At 34.4% G+C, this 23254-nt stretch overlaps 1 protein-coding gene and 1 pseudogene across 5 annotated transcripts in view; one reads left to right on the top strand and one right to left on the bottom strand.

Moving 5' to 3' along the window:
- The window catches only part of BRIP1 (BRCA1 interacting DNA helicase 1), a 204673-nt gene that overhangs the window by 112251 nt on the left and 69168 nt on the right, over positions 1–23254 (bottom strand). For all 5 annotated transcript variants that reach the window (XR_011071764.1, XM_068529684.1, XM_068529682.1 and 2 more), the window contains 6 exons: positions 21662–21883; positions 19352–19551; positions 17311–17443; positions 9105–9259; positions 6372–6537; positions 6101–6241 (listed from right to left, as the gene is read on the bottom strand). Coding sequence is in view for 4 of the 5 variants with exons in the window: in XM_068529684.1 (XP_068385785.1) it covers positions 6101–6241; positions 6372–6537; positions 9105–9259; positions 17311–17443; positions 19352–19551; positions 21662–21883 (1017 nt within the window). In the remaining variant the exon portion in view is untranslated. The remainder of the gene's footprint in view (positions 1–6100; positions 6242–6371; positions 6538–9104; positions 9260–17310; positions 17444–19351; positions 19552–21661; positions 21884–23254) is intronic.
- Positions 2076–2634, top strand: LOC137755094 (protein tyrosine phosphatase type IVA 1 pseudogene; annotated as a pseudogene).

Below are 23254 nucleotides of genomic sequence, written 5' to 3'. Positions count from 1 at the left end.
AGGATGAAAGAAAAACAGGTTATATTTATGTATTTCCTCAATAGCTTTACAAAATTAAGCAGGTAACATTTTATTAGATGATAGGAACAAATGAAATGAATAAATCAGAAATGAATCCAAAATAAGAGATGAGGGCTGGTACGATCTGCTATAGTTAAGTCTCTAAGATTCAATTATGACAGGAACTACTGTTTCACAAATTCCCTGATGCTCAAAGATCTATAGTCAGAAAATCAGACCCACCAAATTTTACAGTTATGTGCAATTCCTCTACATTCACATAGGTCTAGCCTTAGTATAGCTAATTTGACTAAGAGAAAGTACAAATTTTATTAGTATTCTAAAGACAATACAAACACTTCAGATTGTTGAAAAATGTAATAGTCTTATATTTGGAAATGATATACAAGATTAGGTACATCTTGCAAGATGACATCTGATGGATACCAGTTTAATCAACTTTAAATCAAGTGATCAACTAGTAATAAGACAAACTGACAGTATGTGTTTCTTGATATGATACAATGGGAAGTAACAATATCACTTGTATAGTATTCTTACCAAACACTTTAACTTGAATCTTATCATGAGAAAACAATCAGAAAAATCCAGATTATAAAATATTCCTAAGGACAACTGGTGACTTGAATTCTTTAAAAATGTCATGAAAGACAGAAAAAATGGGCAAGAAAACTATTTTAAGGACTAAAGAGACATGAACTGGTGCAGCCACTATGGAAAACTGTATGGAGGTTCCTCAAAAAACTAAAAATAGAAATACCATATCATCCAGCAATTCCAATTCTGGGAGTATATCTGAAGAAAACAAAAACACTAATTTGAAAAGATACATGTACCCCAATATTCATAGTAGTGTTATCTCCAATAGCTAAAGATATGGAAGCAACCTAAATGTCCATCACAGATGAATGGATAAAGAAGATGTGGTATACACACACACACACACACACACACACACACACACACACACACACACACACACAATGGAAGAGTACTCAGCCATAAAAAAGAATGAAATCTTGCCATTTGCAACAACATGGATGGACCTGGAGGGTATTAGGCTAAGTGAAATAAGTCAGACAGAGAAAGACAAATACTGTATGTTATCACTTACATGTGGAATCTAAAAAATACAACACAAATGAATATAACAAAACAGAAGAGATTCCCAAATAGAACAAACTAGTGGTTACTAGTGGAGGGAAGGGCAAGATAGGGGTAGGGAATTAAGAGGTACAAACTACTATGTATAAAATAAATAAGCTACAAGGATATATTGTACCGCATAGGGATAATAGCCAATATTTTATAACTTTAAATGGAGTTTTTATAATCTATAAAAACTTGGAATCACTATGTTGTACACCTGAAACTAATATTGTAAATCAACTATACTTCAGTCTAAAATAAGAAAGAAAAAAAAAAAACTAAAGAGACTTGAAAACCAAATGCAATATATAATACTTGACTGGATCCTGAATCAAGAATAAGAAAAATAAACAGGTATAAAAGACACATTGGGAGCATTCGGTGCCCTGAGAGTGAAGCTACAAGAGTGGACCTTTCTTGGGATAACCAAACCTACGCCAAGAGAACAGGCTAGAGAGGCAGTTCTGTGGTGTTCTTGGTCACACATTTATGGAGTTTCTGAACGGCAGTGGAGACTACTGCCAGGCACAGCACGACCTCTATGCAGACAAGTGAACTGTAGAAATTCATTACTACTCCACCAAGAAGCCCCCATAAGAGTGGCTAACCTGGACACAGAAGTGTTGAATTGAAACCCACAGAGCATTTTTTACAAGAGTTCTGACCTGGATGGGGTAAACCTCAGTGCACTTCCTTTCTATTGCCTCAGTATTACTGGATTGAAGAATTGCTGCTTCTTGTTAGGAGGTTCATTTCATTTCCCATTACTCCCAACTTCATACTCGAAAGCACTAAGAATTTCAAGTGGAGTATATTGAAGTAGACTCAGTTTCTTTGCATCATTTCTGTATTCAATTTTTAAAATTCTTTCATAACCCTACCGAGTGTTTTTTAACTAAATTAACATGGCTCAAATGAACTGTCCAGCTCCTGTGGAAGTCACTTACAAGAACATGAGATTTCTCATTACACACAATCCAACTAATGCAACCTTAAACAAATTTATACAGGAACTTAATAAGTATGGTTACCACAATAGTAAGAGTATGTGAAGCAACTTATGACACTACTCTTGTGGAGAAAGAAGGCATCCATGTTCTCGATTGGCCTTTTGATGACGGTGCACCATCATCTAACCAGATGGTTGATGACTGGTTAAGTCTTGTGAAAATTAAGTTTCATGAAGACCCTGGTTGTTGTATTGCCTTTCATTGTGTTGCAGGCCTTGGGAGAGGTCCAGTGCTTGTCGTCCTAGCATTAATTGAAGGTGGAATGAAATATGAAGACGCAGTACAGTTCATAAGACAAAAGCGGCATGGAGCTTTTAACAGCAATCAACTTTTGTATCTGGAGAAGGATCGTCCTAAAATGTGGCTGTGCTTCAAAGACTCCAATGGTCATAGAAACAACTGTTGCATTCAATAAAACTGGGGTGCCTGATGCCATTGCTTGGAAGTGGAACCTAGACAGACGGAATTTGTCGTACATGTTAGCCAGCACGTTGCCTTGGGAAAGTCTGATGAAACTTCCATAGGAGTGTCAAAAAGCAGTTTTACCAGGCCACAAGCCTGGCAGAATTGCAACCTCTATGTTTGGGTTATGATCAACCTACCTAGCCACTTAGCAAAGGATTCTTTCTGTTCAGCATTTAAAATGTGCTTATCGTTTGTACCAAATGACCTTTCCTGAAATCATGCAGTACTGAGTCATGCCTTTAAATCTGTTTCCATGCCAGAATCTTAGCAATATATAAGAAATTTAGAAAGACTAGGTGCCAAAATACCCAGCACAATACTTGTATATTTTTAGTATGATATAGAACTAAAATCCCAGGAACTATGAAAACTCTGGACCTTATGTGGTTTATTCCTTCCAGCATTTCCAACATAGAAAGTAGGGCCTATGAGGTTATTTGCTCACGATATGTTTACATCTTCCACATTCATACCAGTATACATCAGATTTGCTTGTTTTTTTTTTTAATTAACCAAGTCTTACAGTGATTATTTAATGTCTTTCTATAAAACTCATTTTGTGCTGTTATAGAAAATCTACATTGTACAGAAGCACATGTCTTTAATGTCTCCAGACAAAAAAGCCTTACAGTTAATTTTAATGTTTGCACTTTGGGGTGTAACTTACAGGGAGGGCCTGAATAAAGAATGGGAGGGGGCTATTAAGTATTTTTAGTTAAATGTTGCCTTTGTCTTGTGCAGAACATGTAGAATATGTACTTTAATTTAGTAAATATTTTTTTAAAAGGTAGAAATACTTTGTTATTGTAGCTAAAACAATTCTTAATCATAAAATTTCTGAAATTCTTGTAATTTTTTTTCAAACTTATCTGAAGTTGTTTACCAACTTATTTTTGTTTGAAGTGTGATTCCCAACCTCTCTTGCCAAAAAAAAAAAAAAAGTGGGTTTCTGCTAATAAATTGAGCAGACATTTAATGTTTTATGTCTTTTGAGCTGTGTAACTTAATATGTGGATACTTGACAATTTGTTTTATTATATAATTGATAAAACGGTGATGAGTATTAACGTTACCTCAACCATATATTTATACTGTCCCGGAACATGTGGTTATAGTTCTGTGGGAGAAATAATTTGTCAGTGTTCACCAGCTTGTAAAAATCCAGTGTGAGAGCTTAAACATTAAATGATGAAATGTATTTATCATCAAAAAAAAAAAAAACAAAGACACATTGGGAATATCTGGAAAAATATAGATTCTATTGTATCAATATTAAATTGCTTGGATACGATCATGATACTGTGGTTATGCAAGATTATGTACTTGTTCTTGGGAGAAACATGCTAAACTAATTAAGGGCAAGGTGTCACTATGTCTACAAATTACTTTCTAATACCATAACCAAAATTAATGTAATCATCAACATTTTGCAATATTACTCTTCTCTTTCTTTGTCTCATATATATATACAGATGCAAAATGTTAAAAACTGATGAATCTAGGTTAAGGGTATAAAGATATTCACTATATTAATACTATTTTTTCCATTTTTCAAGTTATAATTTTTTAAATAAAAATTTGGGGTGATCAATGAATGAATGAACAAACAAAATGTGACACACACACACACACACACACACACACACACAACTGGAATATTAGCCTTAAAAAGGAAGGAAATTCTGATTCATGTTACAACAAGGATGAACCTTGAAGACACCAGGCCAAGTGAAATAAACTAATCACAAAAACCTTGTGATTCCACTTACATGAGGTATTTAGAATAGTCAAATTCATAAAAACAAAAAGTGGAATGGTGGTTACCAGGGGCTGAGAGGCGGGGGGAATGGAGAATTGTTGTTTAAGAATAGAATTTCAGTGTTGCTAGATGAAAAAGCTCTAGAGATTGGTTATATACAACAGTGTGAATATACTTAACAAAACTGAACTATACACTTAAAAATGGTTAAGATGGTAAATTTTACAACATGTGTTTTTTACCACAATTAAAATAAAAAATAAACTTTTTAAAAGTTGGGGGAAATATTATAACAGAATCCAGCTGAACTAGCATTATTATCATTGTTAATTATTATTTAGCGACATTACAGGTTAAACGGGCTTTTGTGCACTAGACTGAGAACATAGAACCTATAATAACATTCTTTTGAAAAAATACATGCTGAATTTACTAATAACTTCCCATATATATATGAACCTCTAAGGAAAATATCTTGAAAATGTGCAAAATATATTTTTCCTTTGCTATACTGCTTATAGCAATGTTTCTACACAGGAGCATTCTGGATTTTGGAAAGCACAATCCTTGGTTATATAGGAGTTTAGCATTCAAGGCTCTCACCTACTAAATGCCAGTAATTTCCAAAAATACTTCTTGGTTGAAAACTACAGCTCTTTATAAAGAACTAGAATTGTATTAGGCCCACAGGTGGTATTAAGCATGTAGCTAACCACTTTAAATTACTTCCTAAAAAGAAATAGCAGACTGACAAATGACAATTCAAACATTCTTAGGAAAATTAAAGTAACATTTACATGGTATTGTTATAAAAAATTAGAATCTGGGCTTCCCTGGTGGCACAGTGGTTAAGAATCTGCCTGCCAATGCAAGGGACAAAGGTTCGAGCCCTGGTCCAGGAAGATCCCACATGCCGCAGAGCAACTAAGCCCGTGCGCCACAACTACTGAGCCTGTGCTCTAGAGCCCACAAGCCACAACTACTGATGCCTGTGCGCCTAGAACCCGTGCTCCACAACAAGAGAAGCCACGACAAAGAGAAGCCTGCACACCGCAACGGAGAAGCCCCCGCTCACCGCAACTAGAGAAGCCCACGCACAGCAACAACGACCCAACACAGCCAAAAATAAAAACAAACAAACGAATAAATAAATAAATAAATAAATAATAAAATTAAAATCTTAAGTCACAGGACTCATAAGAATACTTTTAATTCATTTCAGATATTCAAACGTGCTGAACACTTGCTAACTAATACCAGGTATTAATCTAGGTGCAGTGGAAAGATGAGGATGTAAAAATTAGAATAAGGATATACCATAGTCTAATGGAAAAGAAAAACACAAATAATTAAACAATCAGGAACTACAGTAAAAAAAAAAGTTGAATTTTTGTTTTCTTTTTAATTTTCATTAAAAAACTTAAAACTTATTTAAATAAGGAAATTGCAATACAGTCTTTGCCTTGAAAGTGTATATTTTTACTCACTGGGCTGAAGGAATGCTATTTATTGGTATTTCCTTTTGTTGACACTACCAAGTAGCTGACAAATTTTCCTTTATTCTAAAACTGAAATGTTGACTTTCCTATCAGGATTTGTTTTGCCAGTACTTCAGTTACCTTTTAATTTGTTTATAATTTTACTGAGGTAAAAAGACTAAGAGCCTTCAAAAAAAAACAACAACAAAAAACCTAACCTGTGAGTTATTAATGACATGATTAGCCTCCAGTTGGATAGTAAATGTAACACCAAGTTCTGATGAAAAGGATTTCATTGGTGATAATGTCCCAGATGTCAAAACAATCGTCCAAACCTTGCCATTAATATCTGAAAAGGCCTAAAAGGAAACAACATTAGATACATAAAATCATCTTTAAAACAGTCAAAAAAAACAGTCAAGCACATTTATTTAATTGTTGGTATTGAGCAAGAAGACAGAATTCTCATTTACAGCATGATATGCTTACCACAGCTGGATTTAAGCACCAAAAATTCAGCACATGAACTGCTGTTTTCTCTCGTAAGCGTTTCTTATTTTTTGGTAGAACCAAGAACCCATTTTTATCTGAAGTATCAGTCTGATTTATCCAAGAATAAGTCTGTTGAATAGCGACTTTATAATCATCTGCAAATCTAAATGAAAATAAAATGGTAATTAAATGGGAAAATTTTAGATAACATTGTCCCCCACCAACAACCCACACCACTAAATTCAGTAATCCTGATAGAAATAAGGCATTAAACCTTAGAGTCAGTCCCCCCTTATAGAGGTTAGATATCACTTAAATATCACCCTTTATCACTTCCCATCCCTATGTTCAAACATTACATAAATCATGGCAGAGCCAGAATTAAAATGCAAGCCTCCTAACTCCTAGTTCAGAGCTCTTTGCATTCTATGATACATCATTAATTATAAAATAGTTAACAGTATTATTGTTAAAGAAACTAAAAAGTGGGTTAAACTTTTTTATTGCATGAGAAAATAGAAAGACAATTTTTACTGAAAGTTTAGGAAACTAATTTTTAAGTTCCTTTAAAATGTGGATCTCAGTCTTCATCTATTTTTAGTGAAAGTACTAAACCAGATGATCTCCATGATCCCATCCAGCTTATAATTTCTCTCAATAAGAGGCTATAAACACTTAAGCTTAAACAGAATGAAATTTGGTATTCTCTACCATGTCCTCACAGTAATACTGACTGTTAATTTTACCCTTAGAGAGATCAGAATTCAAAGTTCAAGTCAGGAACCCTGCACTATGTGGAGGGAATTTTATAAAAATACTGGGAGCTAGAAACTATAAAACTCTTAGAAGAAAACATAGGGGAAAATCTTCATGACATCATATTTGGCTATGTTCAATGGATCCCAAAAGCACAAGCAATAAAAGAAAAAAAAATCGATAAATTGGACTGCATCAAAATTTCAACTTTTGTGCATTGAAGAATACTATCAAGAGAGTGAAAAGAGAACCCACAGAATGGGAGAAAATATTTGTAAAGCAAATATCTGATAAAGGATTAATATGCAGAATAACTCCTACAACTCAACAACAAAACCCCCATTCAAAAATGGACAAAGGACTTGAGTAGACACTTCTCCAATGAAGATATAGAAATGGACAATAAGCACATGAAAAGATGCTCAACATCTCTAGTCATTAGGGAAGTGTAAATCAAAACCATAAGGAGGGCTTCCCTGGTGGCGCAGTGGTTAAGAATCTGCCTGCCAATGCAGGGGACACGGGTTCGAGCCCTGGTCCGGGAAGATCCCACATGCCGCAGAGCAACTAAGCCCATGCACCACAACTACTGAGCCTGTGCTCTAGAGCCCGTGAGCCACAACTACTGAAGCCCGTGTGCCACAACTACTGAGCCTGCGCTGTAGAGCCCAGGAGCCACAACTACTGAAGCCCGCGCGCCTGGAGGCCATGCTCCGCAACGAGAGAAGCCACCACAATGAGAAGCCCACGCACCGCAACAAAGAGTAGCTCCCGCTCACCGCAACTAGAGAAAAGCCCATGTGCAGCAATGAAGACCCAATGCAGCCAAAAATAAATAAATTAATTAAAAAAAAAAAAACCATAAGGAGATACCACTTTATACCCATTAGGATGGCTATGATCCAAAAAACAAAAAATAACAAGTATTGGCAAGGATGTAGAGAAATTGGGAACTCTTGTGCATAACTATGTGAATCTAGAATGTGCAGCTGCTATGAAAAATAGCACACTGGCTCCTCAAAAAGTTAAATACAGAATTACCATATAATCCTGCAATTCTACTGCTAGGTATGTACCCAGAAGAACTGAAAGCAGGGACTCAAACAGATACTAGTACATCAATGTTCACTGAAGCATGATTTACAATAGGCAAAAGCTAGAAACAATACAAATGTCTATCAATGTAAGAATGGATAAACAAAACGTGGTATATATACACATGGAATATTATTCAGCCATAAAAAGGAATGACATATGTTACAACATGGATTTAAGCTTGAAAACATTAGATTGTATGATTCCACTTATATGACACACCCAGAAAGGGCAAATCCATAGAGATGAAAGTAGGATAGAGGTTACCAAAGGCTGTGGTGAGAGGGAAATGGAAGATACTGTTTCATGGGTATAGAGTTCCTGTTTGGGATGATGAAAAAGTTCTAGAAATTGACAGTGGTGGTAGTTGTACAACAATGTGAACATACTTAATGCTATTAAAATGTACACTTAAAAATGGTAAATTTTATATTGTGTATATTTTACCATAAAAAAACACTTAAAAAAATACTGGAAGCAGGTAGTACTATAACTTAAGGAGTAGTGTGTGGGGAGTTGACTGCTTTTCATTTCCCACATTTCATTAAATAGAGGATTTACAGAATAAGAAAGACTTTCTGACACTGGAAGAAACATATCTAGATTATACTTAAAAGAAAACTTAAATTTAGTCTTAGAGGACTTTAATGCTGAATTAATTAATTGTATTTATTTACTGGTTTCAATACTCATTTTCATTAATAAAAAATAACATCAATTGACTGAGTCTGTGCCAGTAAGTAAGAGCAATATTTATACCACTTGTTTATCACTATCCCATGTACTCATATAAAATTAGTAGGTATTAAACACATGCTAGCACTCAATAAGGCTAATATTTTTATGAGGCAGAATACAGACCAGATTATCTTCACTTACCTGCTATTTTGCCTAAAAAGATAGTCAAGCACCATAAAAAGTCCTTTGAGCATTATTTGAGTTGAAGCACTAATAATAGGTACTTCTATTGCCTCCTCTTTACCATGAACTGATGAGACTTTTTCTTCTTTTTGAAGGATAGCAGAAAAATGTCCCTATAAGGAATTACCATATTAAGTGTACGGGGCGGGGGAGGGAAAGAGGGGGAAAACAAAATTCTTAAAACTGTAATAAAACCCAAATGAAATATACATTGAAATTTTAGTCAAACATTAATACACAAATGCTAACAATATATTTTTGAATTCCCATATATTCTCAAATTCTCTTCAAAGACTTATTTAAATAAGAAGTTACACATTTAGGAGGTTCATTACTTCTTCAGGCAATTAGGGTTTTATTCAGTGCCCTTCAAAAGCAATGAACTAAATAAAAATATACCAAATAGTTTTTAAAAAGCTTAAAAGATTTGATATTCCACTTAAATGCCTGAATTATTTCCAGGGAGTACTCTGATGCTGAGAATAATATGACTATGTGACAAGCAAAAGTAAAAGAACAACTCAAAGAAAGAATACATGCTAGATACAAAATGTATGCTAACTGGCTGATTAGTTTTTACATGGCTCATAAGCTTAAATACAAATAGAAGTATGGACATTAAGACAAAATAATAAAACAGAAAGGTATGTTTTCCCAGATTGTGAAACAGAAAACCCTGAATATTGAAGCAATAAAAGATACTGGTGACAACTCTGATGTTTGACAATAAAATGTGTGTTCAATGAAAATAAAATGGGGAAATAGTTAAGATAAATAAGACAGATAAATTTCAATATTCAGATATATTGTGAAATAATCGACATTTAAAAAAGTAAAATTAGTCTCCACTGAACAAAACTTCAAAGGATACAAATATATTTTTCAAAAAGAAACAAAGAACAAAAAAGACAACATGAACTTAGAAAAACATTCGGCACTACAAATTATTAATGATATTAATGAAAAACAAGTATTAAATTGTTCTTTTTAAAAAATCAAGTTCCCTGAGAAACACCTTACAGGAAGGCTACTATTCCTCTCCAACACTGGCAGACAACTGGCAATTTACTCTGTAAAACTACAGAACTTCTGAACTCCTGAAGGTAAGGCACTGGAATAAAAACAACAGGACTGAATGACATTCTACATATTGAACCATGAGACAACTCCAAGGCTACTTCCGGCTAGGTTACCTAAACAATGACAGCTGGGTTTATAGACAAATACAAAACTAAGCAAATGGGGAAACACACACATAGACACAGACAGGTAATTATCACTTCATAGAAACCTAGAGTTGTATTAAAAATTTAATCAAGTAAGTTACATGAGATGACTATCATAAACTATGATAATATATATACATAGCGATATGCACACTGAATAGTAATATAAATATGCTGAGAAAATGGAGAGTGAAGAAAGGGAAAGAGGGAGGGAGGAAAAGGAGAAAGGGAGGGACAGAGAGGAAAAGAGAGGGTGAGTATGAGAGTGTGTGTGTGTGTGAGAGAGAGAGAGAGAGAAAAGTGGGTGTGTGTAAAGGAGCTAAATCATCATCATACTTAATAGGAAGTCAATAGAGAATATCAAAAATTGAAAACTCGAAAGTAGCAGAATCCACATGTTATTTAGAAAATTGGGGTTAAATATCAGAGGAAGCCACTACAGGAGTTAAAAGAGCCACCGAGAATGAAAATTGGGACAGAGGAGTGGCGCAAATGAATGCTTTTCTTGATAGTAGTAACTGACTTTTAAATTATGTTCATATGTTGCTGTGGTAAAATTAACTTGTAAAAAATTTAGTAATCACAACGATGAATTTCTTAAGATCAAAGGAAATTTCCTTAACCTAATTTTAAAAATAACTAAAAATCCTACAGCATCTACGGAATGAGAAAAAGTATTTGCAAATCATATATCCAATACATTGTTCATATCCAGAATACATAAAGAACTTACAGTCAACAATAAAAGACAACACAATTTCAAAACGGGCAAAGGATTTGAATATAGATTTCTCCAAAGAAGATATATAAATGGACAATAAGCAGTTGAAAAAATGCTTGGCATTATGAGTCATTAGGGAAATGAAAATCAAATCACATGAAGATACCACTTCATTCCCCCTGGGAAGATTATAATAAAAAAGAGATAATAACAAGTGTTGGTGAGGATGTGGAAGAAATTAGAATCCTCATACATTATTGATGGAATTGTAAAATGGTACAGCCCCTTTGGAAAAGCTTGGCAGTTCCTCAAAATGTTAAACATAGAGTTACCATATGGACCAGCAATTCTGTTCTTAAGTATATACCCAAGAGAACTGAAAATACATATCCACACAAAAATCTGTCTATGAATGGTCATAGCTGCATTGTTTATAACAGCCAAAAAGTAGAAACGACTGATAATGGATAAATAAAATACAGTATATTCATAAAGTATAATATTATTTGGTAATAAAAAGGAATGAAGTATTGATAGATGAACCTACAACATAGATGAACCTTGAGAACATTATGCAAAGTGAAAGAAGGCAGTCACAAAACACCACATATCGTGTTGCCATTAACATAAAATGTCCAGAATAGGTAGATCCACAGAAACAGAAAGTAGATTAGTGGTTTCCAGGATCCGGGGTAGGAGGAAATGGGAGTGACTAATTGCTAATGGGTACAAGGTTTCTTTCTGAGGTGATAAAAATGTTCTGAAATTAGACAGCAGTGGTAGTTGCACAACTCTATGACTACACGGAAAACCACTGAATTGTATACTCTAAAAGGGTAAATTTCATGGCATGTGAATTGTATCTCAAACTGTTAAAAAAAAGTTTTTTTTTAAATACAGCAGACATATTGCTAAATGGTGTAATACTAGTAATACAGTCCTTTTAAAGTAAGCAACAAGATCAGGATGTCTTTTTACTGTGATGAACCATGTACTGAAAGTTTAAGCTAGCAAAGTAAGAAATGAATAAAATGTGAAGGAAATGGAAAGAAAGAAAATAGTCATATTCATAGACAGGATGACTGTCTACATAGAAAATTTAATAATCTATAGATGAACCTATAGGATAGTCCAACAAAGTGATTATAAGAATCAACTACCATCCTTATACACCAATAACAATTAGAAAATGCAATTTTTGAATTATACCATTTGAAGAAGAAACAAACTTTAACTTACTCAGGAATAAACCTAACCAAAAGTACCTAAAACTTTCAAAAATTATAAAATTTTATTGAAAGATATATAGAAAGAGATAATAAATTATTAGAATTCTATCTTGTTCATGAATGGAAAAACTTCATATTGTAAAGTCAATTCTTTCTAAATTAATCCGTAAATTCAACACAATTCCAGTCAAAATTCCAACAGAATTGTTCATAGAAATTTATAAGCTAAGTCTAAAATTCAGATGGCAGAGTAAGGCAAAGAACAGCCAGGATCATTCCAAAGGAAAATCATGTGAGGAGATACGCCCTACCATGCATCAGCATTTTTCTAATGCTACAGTGATTAACAAATAGGACAGCTTAGAGAAACAGAATCAAAGAACACAATAGAGTCCAGAAATAAGCTTATACATAAACGAAAATCAGATATGTGGCATTACAAATCAGAGTGAAGTGGATGGATAATTTAGTAAATGATGCTGAGAAAATCCATACAGGAAATAAAATGGATTACATATCTCACAACATAAACAAAAATGAATCCCAAGGTGATTGAAAACATTTATTAAAAAAAACTTTAACACTTTTAGAAGAAAATGTTGCATAGTGTAAGAAAAGCTTGCTTAAACTCAAATATCACAATTCATAAAAGAAAAAACAATAATACATTTGAATGCACTAAAATTAAAAAACTTATAAAAAACCACCATAAACAAACCATAGATACAAGAATATACATGTAATACAATAAGCAACAAAGAATTAATATTTACCATATATAATGGAAACAATCAGAGATACATACAAATATATATTTTCAAGGATGTTCATATCAGAACCTTTTCTTATTCTGGGAAAACTGGCAACAACCTGTATTTCAACTGCCAGATTAGTCAAATAATTTAGAATACGTGCACTCACAAAAACACTGCACTGCAACTAAAAATCATGCAAAAGAATTTCTATTAAAATAGGGAAGTACTCATATTACTAAATGAAGAGGTAAAAATAAATATGTATCATGTCAAAAATTTATGTTGGGGACTTCCCTGGTGGCGCAGTGGTTAAGAATCTGCCTGCCAATGCGGGGGACACGGGTTCGAGCCCTGGCCCGGGAAGATCCCACATGCTGCGGAGCAGCTAAGCCCCTGCTCCACAACTGCTGAGCGGCCCCCGCTCTCCACAACTAGAGAGGGCCCACACGCAGCAACGAAGACCCAGTGCAGCCAAAAATAAATAAATAAAAATAAATTAAAAAAAAAAATTTATGTTAAGCGAATATATGCATAGAAGAAGACATAGGTAGACACAAATCTAAAAGTTAATAATAATCATTTTTAAGTTTACGAGTTTTTTTTTCCCTCTGTACCCTTCTGTATTTTCCAAGTTTTTTCCTTTGACATATATTTTATTTGTACATTTTTTATAGAGTGCACTAATCTTAAGTGTATAGGTCACTAAACACAAGCACATACACACACACACACACGCACACACTTGTGTGTGTGATTTTTAAGTCAGGATTCAAAACATTCCTCAAATCCCAGAAAGTTCACTTGTGTCCCTTCTCAGCCCAAACTACTCCTTATCCCTGCACAGTGGTAACCAGTATTCTGACTTCTATTAGCATAATTATGTTTGTCTGTTCTTAAATTTCATAAAAATGAAATCATACAGTTTGTACTCTTTTGTGCTGGTTTCTCTTATGCAACTTTATGTCTGTAAGATTCATTCATATGGTTGTGGTGGCAGTGGTTCATTTTGTAAATTGCTGTATAGTAGTCTACTGTATGACTATCCCACAATTTATTTAACCCACTTTACTGTTGATATGAAAAGTCTTTAGAATGCCAAAAGTTTATGCAAAAAAATGAAAAAGTGTTATATGAAAAAATACTTATGATACATTGCACTTTAAAAATTCAGGGCAAAAATTATAAGTACAGTCTGATTAAAATATATTTTTAATACTCATATGCCCATAATGCTAGTTCATGTTAGCAACAGTTCTTACCTTTTTTGGTTCAAAAACCTCTTTAAAACTATATGAGGAAAACTATAAAACTCTGATAAAAGAAATCAAAGGTCTAAATAAATGGGGAGATACTCCATGTTCATGGATAGGAACACTCAATATTGTTCAGATGTCAGTTCTTCCCAGATTGATTTACAGATTTAATGCAGTCCCAATCAAAATCCCACCAAGTTACTTGGTGGATACTGACAAACTGATTCTGACACAGAAAGCTCGGTGTCTGTGCACCGTGCCAAACTGAATCTCGAAGACAAGAGTTTTAGGTGAAGTAGAAGAGGATAGCTTTATTGCTTTGCCAGTCAAAGGGAGATACAGCAGGCTCATGCCCCTGAAAAACTGTGTCACCCAACCCCTGAGGATTTGGTGAGGGGTTTTATAGCAATAGTTCAAGGATGGCGTTGCTGACAAGATTAGGGTGTGTGCAGGGCCTGTACTCCTTTGATCTCGTCTCAGGTGGTCTCCTCATCTTGATTAGCTTCTCTGGTTCCTTTAATCTTGCCTCCGGTAGTTTCTGGGCTTCTCCTCCCTTGTCTCTGTATCCCCTCCCTTCCCTAGCAACTGTTCCAATCTGCCCTTTGGAACCCAGGGAAGGTCATGGAGGCTGGAGTCTGTTCCCTATATACAAGAAATGGGGGACAGAAAGGCTTCCATGCCCAGGAGCCCCACGGGGGCTCAGTTTCAATTCTAAGTTTATATGGAAAGATGAAAGACTCAGAATAGCAAACACAATGCTGAAGAACGAAGTCAGAGGACTGACACTACCTGACTTCAAGACTTACTATAAAGCTACAGTAATCAAGACAGTGTGGAACTGATGAAGGAACAGACAAGTATATCAATGGAAAAGAACAGAGAGCCCAGAAATGGGCCAACACAAATATAGTCAACTGATCTTTTGTCAAAGGAGCAAAGATAATCCAATGGAGAAAGGATGGTCTTTTCAACCAATGGTGACAGAGTAATATCTACATCCAAAGAAATGAATCTAGACACAGAACTTACACCCTTCACAAAAATTAACTGAAAATGGACCACAGACCTAAATGTAAAATACAAAACTATAAAACTTGTAGAAGAAAAGATAGGAGAAAATCTAGGTGACTCTGGGTTCGGTGATGAATTTTTAGTTGCAACACCAAAAGCAGGATCCATCAAAGAAAAAAATTTGAACTTTATTAAAACTAAAAACTTATGCTCTATGAAAGACTCCGTTAATAGGATGAAAAAACAAGCCACAGGCTGGAAGAATATATTTGCAAACACATATCAGATGAAGCTCTTGTATACAAAATACCCAAAGAACTCTTAAAACTCAACAATAAGAAAACAAACAACTCAGTTAAAAAGTAGGCAAAATATCTGAAGAGATACCTCACCAAATAAAGTATGTAGATGGAAAATAAGCATGTGAAAAGATGCTCCACATCATATGTCATTAGGGAAATGTAAATTAAAACAACGAGATACTACTACATATCTATTAGAATGGCTAACATTCAAAACACTGACAACACCAAATGTTGGCAAGGATGTGGAACAACAGGAACTCTTATTCACTACCTGTGGGAATGTAAAATGGTACAATCACTTTGGAAGATAGTTTAGCAGTTTATTGCAAGCTAAACATAGTCTTACCATACAATCCAGCAATTGTGCTCCTAAGTATTTATCCAAATGAGCAGAAAGTATGTCCATACAAAAACATGCACACAAATGTTTATAGCAGCTTTAGTCATAATTGCTGAAACTTGGAAACCACCAATATGTCTTTCAGTAGGTAAATGGATAAACAAACTGTGGTACATATATACAATAAATATAGTTCAGAAATAAAAAGGAATGAGTTATCAAACCACAAAAAGACATGGTGGAACCTTAAATGTATACTGTTAAGTGGAAGAAGTCAGTCTAAAAAGACCACATACTGTATGATTACAACTATATAACGTTCTGGAAAAGGCAACACTATGGAGTCAGAAAAACAAAAAAATCAGTGGTTGCCAGAGGTTCAGCAGAGGAAATAAAGCATGTTGAAAGGATGAATAAGTGCGACACAGAAGATTTTTAAGGCAATGAAAGTATTCTGTACGATACTGTAACGGTAGATACCTGACTTTATGTTTTCATAACAACTCATAGAACTGTACGTACAACACAAAAAGTATACCCTAACATAAACTATGGACTTTAGTTAAAAATAATGTAACCAATATTGGTTCAATTGTAATAAATGTACTACTATTGCAAGATGTTAATAATAAGAGAATCTATAGTATCTGTGAATATGTGTGTGGTTGGGGGTGGTGGTATATGAGAATTCTGTCCTTTTTGCTCACTTTTTCTATAAACCTATAACAACCACTTTAAAAGTAAAGTCAATTAATATAAATAAATAAGAACAAAAAGAGAAAGTAAAAACATTCTCACCTGCAAAAAACACAAAAAAACAACCCCAAACAAACACTCTTTTGAGAATAATGTAAGTCATGAAGGTTCTATCCAGAAAAACGTACAAAAGTAAATACTCATAAAATTTTGAATGTAATTTCATAAGGCTCACAGTATCCCACAGCCCACCCATAATCTCTATATACCCAGGTTTATAACCTCTAAGTTAAGGAGAATAAAACATGAATTTCTGATCTTTTTATTTTCCAAATTTTTAACTTTTACAATTGACAAAATATTTACAACCTAAAAATACTGACTTCTTTTAGCTTTAAACAAAGCAATTAATTCCGTATTAATTAAGCCGTATATCCTTCAAACTAATAATGCTAGTTTTTCATCCATAATTTATGCCATCACTTAAAGATTATCAAACTTACATAATAAAATAAAATTTTGAAACAATTAATTGCTACTTTTTTTTTTTTTACTCTGGATTAACTATTCACTATTAAGTCATTTCTAATTCACTAAATAAATTTCACAGGTAGAAAAAAAAACTTACCTGCAAAATGGGAAAAGTAGCAGTGGTTATGCCCATTTTGTATAAATTTAAGAGCATTTCACTTCCACTCCATACCTTACAGGATGATTCATAACCCCTTTCCACAAGATGTTCAGAGTTTGCTTCTAACCAACTGGAATAAAATAAAACAATTCCATCAACCAGTATCATCCTTATGTGCACTACTTCAACAGAGCAAAGAAAATGTGATACATTGATCTGTATTCCTTGAAGCTCTGAGCACATATATGTAGATTAATTAAGACATTTTTAAATAGCATGCATGGGGCTTCCCTGGTGGTGCAGTGGTTGAGAGTCTGCCTGCCGATGCAGGGGCGTGGGTTCGGGCCCTGGTCTGGGAGGATCCCATGTCCCGCGGAGCAGCTGGGCCCGTGAGCCACAATTACTGAACCTGCGCGTCTGGAGCCTGTGCTCCGCAACGGGAGGGGCCGCGATGGTGAGAGGCCCGCGCGCCGCGATGAAGAGTGGCCCCCACTTGCCACAGCTGGAGAGGGCCCTCGCACAGAAACGAGGACCCAACACAGCCATAAATGATAAATAAAATAAATAAAAAATAAAATAAAAAAAGACAAAACTGTAGTTCCCAGAGGCTCTCATTATAAAAAAAAAAAAAATAGCATGCATGTTTCATATTGCAAAATAAATATACAGCTAAAAAAGTAAGCTTTTACTCAAAAAAGAGAAAGATGCGTGTGATTCCCCATTTGTGTTTTGTGGATTCACGCTGCTTTACTTGTCTGTCTCTCCAACTGACAGTTAGGTCTTAGGAGCTTATCCCAAATGCGCATAAAAGGAAATACAAAAAAGCCTAATAGGGACTTCCCTGGTGGCACAGTGGTTAAGAATCCACCTGCCAATGCAGGGGACATGGGTTCGAGCCCTGGTCTGGGAAGGTCCCACATGCTGCGGGGCAACTAAGCCTGCACGCCACAACTACTGAGCCTGTACTCTAGAGCCCATGAGCCACAACTACTGAGCTTGCATGCCACAATTACTGAAGCCCGCGTGCCTAGAGCCCGTGCTCCGCAACAAGACAAGCCACCTCAGTGAGAAGCCCGCGCACCACAACCAAGAGTAGTGCATGCTCGCCGCAACTAGAGAAAGCCCGCGTGCAGCAACGAAGACCCAATGCAGCCAAAAATAAAATAAATAAATAAAAATTTAAAAGCCTAATAAAAAGATTATAGTGTTAAATATTAATACAAAAAAGAGAATTACTAGAAAATATATTCATTTATACACACACACACACACAGACATTTGTACCTTCAATGAGTGCTTAAATGCCTATATTATGCCAGACACTATACTGGATAGTGGAAATACAGCAGTAAATAAAATAGGCAAGGTCCTTATTCTCATGGAAATTAGATTCTACTAACAGAGACAGAAATAAACTTAGAAACAAATCCATGAACAAGAAAATATCAGGTAGTGACAGTGATATAATGAAAATAAACTGGATTAATGTAATCTAACTGCTACTTTAATTTCAATGTCAAGGAAGCTCTTCTTGAGGCGACATATATTCTAACTGAATACACAGCCAAGTAAATAAATAAATAATTTTAAAAATAAATAAATAAAATGCTAAATCCATTATTTTACAGTATTGAAACCTTGGTTAAATGAAACTCATCAAACCAGAATCCTACTCAAACTGTAGGATAAAGCGATAAAATAAAGCCATGGTCCAGAATTTTAAAATATGTTAATTAAAACCATGTTTAGTTAATGTTCAGCCCAATATCCTACACACATCCTATGGGACTATTAAATTATCCTGCTAAATTAGGAATAAGATTCACAATTATCAATTTTAAAAATCAGTTACGTTCACTATATTCTTTTGAACAAGACAAACGTTTGGACTAGCCTATCTCTACCTTTAATGGGCAAACAACAATCCATTTCCCAAGTGGCCTGGTCAAAGTTTACTAATTGTAAAATACTTGGCACAATAAAACATGTTTTTAATACAAAGGCAGCACAAATGACACTGAAAGACAAATGTTCTTACTTAATGAGGCTATAGCACACAGCTCGCAGGGGTTCATGGTCTTTCTTCCTTATGTTATTGTTAACCAGACTATCTAGTTCATCCCGAGCAAACCGAAGCTGAACTTCCGTTACACTGTAACTTGCTGATTCCCGAGCACAGTCCTCAATGTTATGAGCTTCATCTAAAATGACAACCTGTTCTTTCAGACTGATATCCATCTATAAGATAAAAGAGTTTTCCTGTAAAACATTCAGCAAAATGGATTTAACAGCAATAGGCAAGATATTTCATTTAAAATTCACACTATAGGCCAATATCACAAGTCCAACTATATAAGCAACTGATTCTCAGTCTTACAATTTTAAAGCACTTAGGCCAACCAAATATCAGCTCAGCATTACAGTTTTCCATTTTTCACTCTCAAAATACTTGTAAACCTATCAACCAAAATAATATGTGTTAAGTGAGCCAGATCAACGTATGGCTGGTTACACAAAGTGGTATAAGGGATCTCCAACATAATATAAAAAGCAGAATAAAAAAAAAACAACCTTTAAAACTAAAATAACAACACAAGATTCAAAAGACTCTCAAAATACTAATACAATATAGTATGTATCTATTTCATTTCAGTCTCTTCTGCAACCCTTTTGAGAAGTGCTCTTCCCCAACTCCCATGTGATGTTTGCAGGACTGTTAATCTGTTAATCAAGGGACATCACCACTCTCACAATGTGGGGAGACTCAGAACCCAGGCTTGTCAATTAAATCAAGTATTCCATCCGTCCATGGTCACAGTGACTGCTTCAAGAATGGGTATGAGATCCAAGCTAGGCCAATCAGAGTAATTATGGGTGACTAATGTGAAATCATATTCTTTTTTCCAGGTTACCTGGCTGGAAAAAAGCTAGCTGATTATGGTTATCTTTGTTCCTACTGGGAAGAACTTGCCTGATTACAAAGTCATCACGATAAAGAGTCAAGTATTTTTTTTAAGCTCTATTGAAGCTGGGTTTGTGTCAAATGCAATTGAAAGAGTCCTGACTAATACAAAATGTCACAAAGCAATTGCCACTGAGTTATTCTGAGGAAATAATAATATACAGAGGGCTGTAGATGGCTGAGAAAGAACCATAAAAGAGTAGGAAATATACTGGGGTTTAAAAGATGAGGAGGATTTGGATTTGGATACACAAAGAGAGAGTAGGGCAATTCAATATAGGTGTAATCAAAAGCAGAGATACAGGAAAGAACAAGGTATCCTCAGGGGACCTTGAGGTAAGTTTTTGAAGAGTTCAAGTTGGGAGTATGTGGCAGAGAAGGCTGAAAAGGCAGATTCAGGTCAGACTACTGATCATCTTGGGAGTAAGCTTAAGAAATATGACTTTATCCCATGAAAAAGGAGAGATATAAGAGATTTTTAAGCAGAGGAAAGATGTTATAAAAGTAATATTAACAAGACTGACTTGGAATTGATATATACAGTTGCTCAAAGGAAAGAGACCTAGCTGAAAGGCAGCCAAATAAGAGGAAGGATAGCAGGGGTATTAAACATAATGCCTATTCATTTTAAACTTATAGAAATAGAAAGCTAATGAAAGTTGTACAGTCAGATCTAAAGAGAGGAATAACAACTGAATATATGAAGTTATTCACTTTTTGTCTTATGCTGTAACAACTGGATGTCTCTAAGAACCACGCAGATAAACACAAATGCTGTATCCAAATTCACTTATTCAAAGTTCACAGAGCATAATTTGCATAGCATGCATATTCTCCCAACGTAAGTTCTTCAAAACACAAGATTCTTTAGATAAATGTTTTAAAATAATTCTTTCTATTCATAAAGAGATCGCTATATAAGGGTCTCAAATGGGGGTAATTTTTTGTACCCCAGGGGATATTTGGCAATGTCTGGAGACATTTTTGATTGTGACAACTGTGAGGGTACCACTGGCACCTAGTGGATAAAACCAGAGATGCTAATAAACATCCTACAATGCACAGACAGCCCACCACAACAAGGAATTATCCAGCCCAAAATGTCATTACCGTCAAGGTTAAAAAACCCTGTTACGATTCCACTTCAGTACTAGGTCCTTAAAAGTACTTATTACTTTGGAAATCAAAATGACAATGTCTAAAATTCAGTTTTTAATACCCCCTAGAATATGTTTTCAATACTCTAATCTGCTTACACATTTCCATAAATTAAATATAAAGCAAAAAATAAAGTAAAAGACATTAAAACATCTAAAAGCTCTACATTCATCACTTATATCCCAATAGTAGGAAAACAGTTCTTTTAATTTTTACATATCTACTCACACTTTCCCTTATTTGTGCATCTAGAAGATAGTTGTAGGGACAAAATATTATGTCAGCATCTTGCATTAGTTCTCGTGCTGTGTAATATGGACATGCCTTTAGTTTTTTCCCCAAGCTGACGAATTCTTCTATATCCCAGGCCTTGCACATCCCTTGGAGAGTCTGTAATACGTGTTGATCACTAATTTTATGAACACCATGATAAAAATAGCAGGATTTTCCCTAAAAAAAAAATGCATAGCTGAAATATGAACCAATACTAGAACAGAAGAAATAAAACAAGTTTACCTCAGAATTTTAGAAACATCATTAAAGCCACAAAGTAAAGATTTAACAGAGGAGACAGAGTACATACACCACATCTATAATACAACCATTTGAAAGAACTATATTAGTTAACTCAGATAGAGCTCCAGATCAGTACAGCTGGAGATACCCCAAATTAACTTGAGAAACATATTTTTAAAAGTATGTTTGTTGTGACTTTGATTCTGATTAAAGTGATATTAGACAAAAATATTTCTGGAAGTACCTGGAAGGATAAACAAGAGCAATGGTATCACTAGTTGCTTTCAAAGATGAGAACCAAGTGACTTGGGGACAGGACTGAAAGACATTTTTCTCTATAGACACTTTTGTACCTTTTCAATTTGAGCCATGAGACAGTATTACTTAATCAAATATAAATAAGTAAAAACAAAGGAAGAATGGAAAGTGGGAAGGAGGGCAGGAGAAATGTCCTAGGGGAAAAAAAGAGTATTCACTACAAAAAGTTGGAAAATACAAGAGTACCAAAAAGCCCTAAATTACCTAAAATCCCATTATACAAAGAATGTACTATCAAGATTTTGATGTATTTCATTTCACATTTCTTCTGTACATATGTACTTGTGGATATATCTCTATAATGTGACCCAATTTTAAAATAATGAGAACAAAGCAAATTATCCCCAGGCACTGAGGATTAGTAACAATCTAGCCACTAAATTTTTTTTTTACAAAACTGGGATCTCCTGTTTTCTCTTAGCCTATTTTATTAAAAATCCTATCAGAAATATTTTTTCATATCACCAAGTGTTTTTTCATTGTTGCCTATATATGTACACTGGATTAATGTTCCATAGTTGATGAACCCGTTTATTACTGGACATTTAGACTGTTCTCAATTTTTGCTTTATAAATAATGCTGCAATAAGAATTTTTATGCTCATTTCTAAATATTTTCTTAGTATACAGTTTTAGAAATGGCATTATGGGATCAGAGAGTATAAATATTTTTAAGTTTCTTGAAAACCATATCACCAAATTATTCTCCAGAAAATGTAAAGCATTTTACATTATCCTTTTTCCACACCTTTATCAACATTATCTTTTCTTACCTTTGCCTATCTTAAAGGTAAAAATAGAAGACTGTTGTTTTGATTTGTATTTTTTACACTTTCTAGCAAGGTTTAACATTACACTGTATGAACATTCTAACAAGTTTCAACAGTAATTTGCATACCTTCTTTCATGTACTATTTACTAATGTCCTTTGCCATTCTATTATTGGAAGTAAAAAAATTTTATTAACATGCACCAATCAAACAATAA

The sequence above is a fragment of the Eschrichtius robustus genome, chromosome 20, assembly GCF_028021215.1.
Source record: "Eschrichtius robustus isolate mEscRob2 chromosome 20, mEscRob2.pri, whole genome shotgun sequence".
Lineage (NCBI taxonomy): Eukaryota > Metazoa > Chordata > Mammalia > Artiodactyla > Eschrichtiidae > Eschrichtius > Eschrichtius robustus.
The sequence above is the reverse complement of the archived record's forward strand: the minus strand, read 5'-3'. Positions and strand labels throughout refer to the sequence as shown.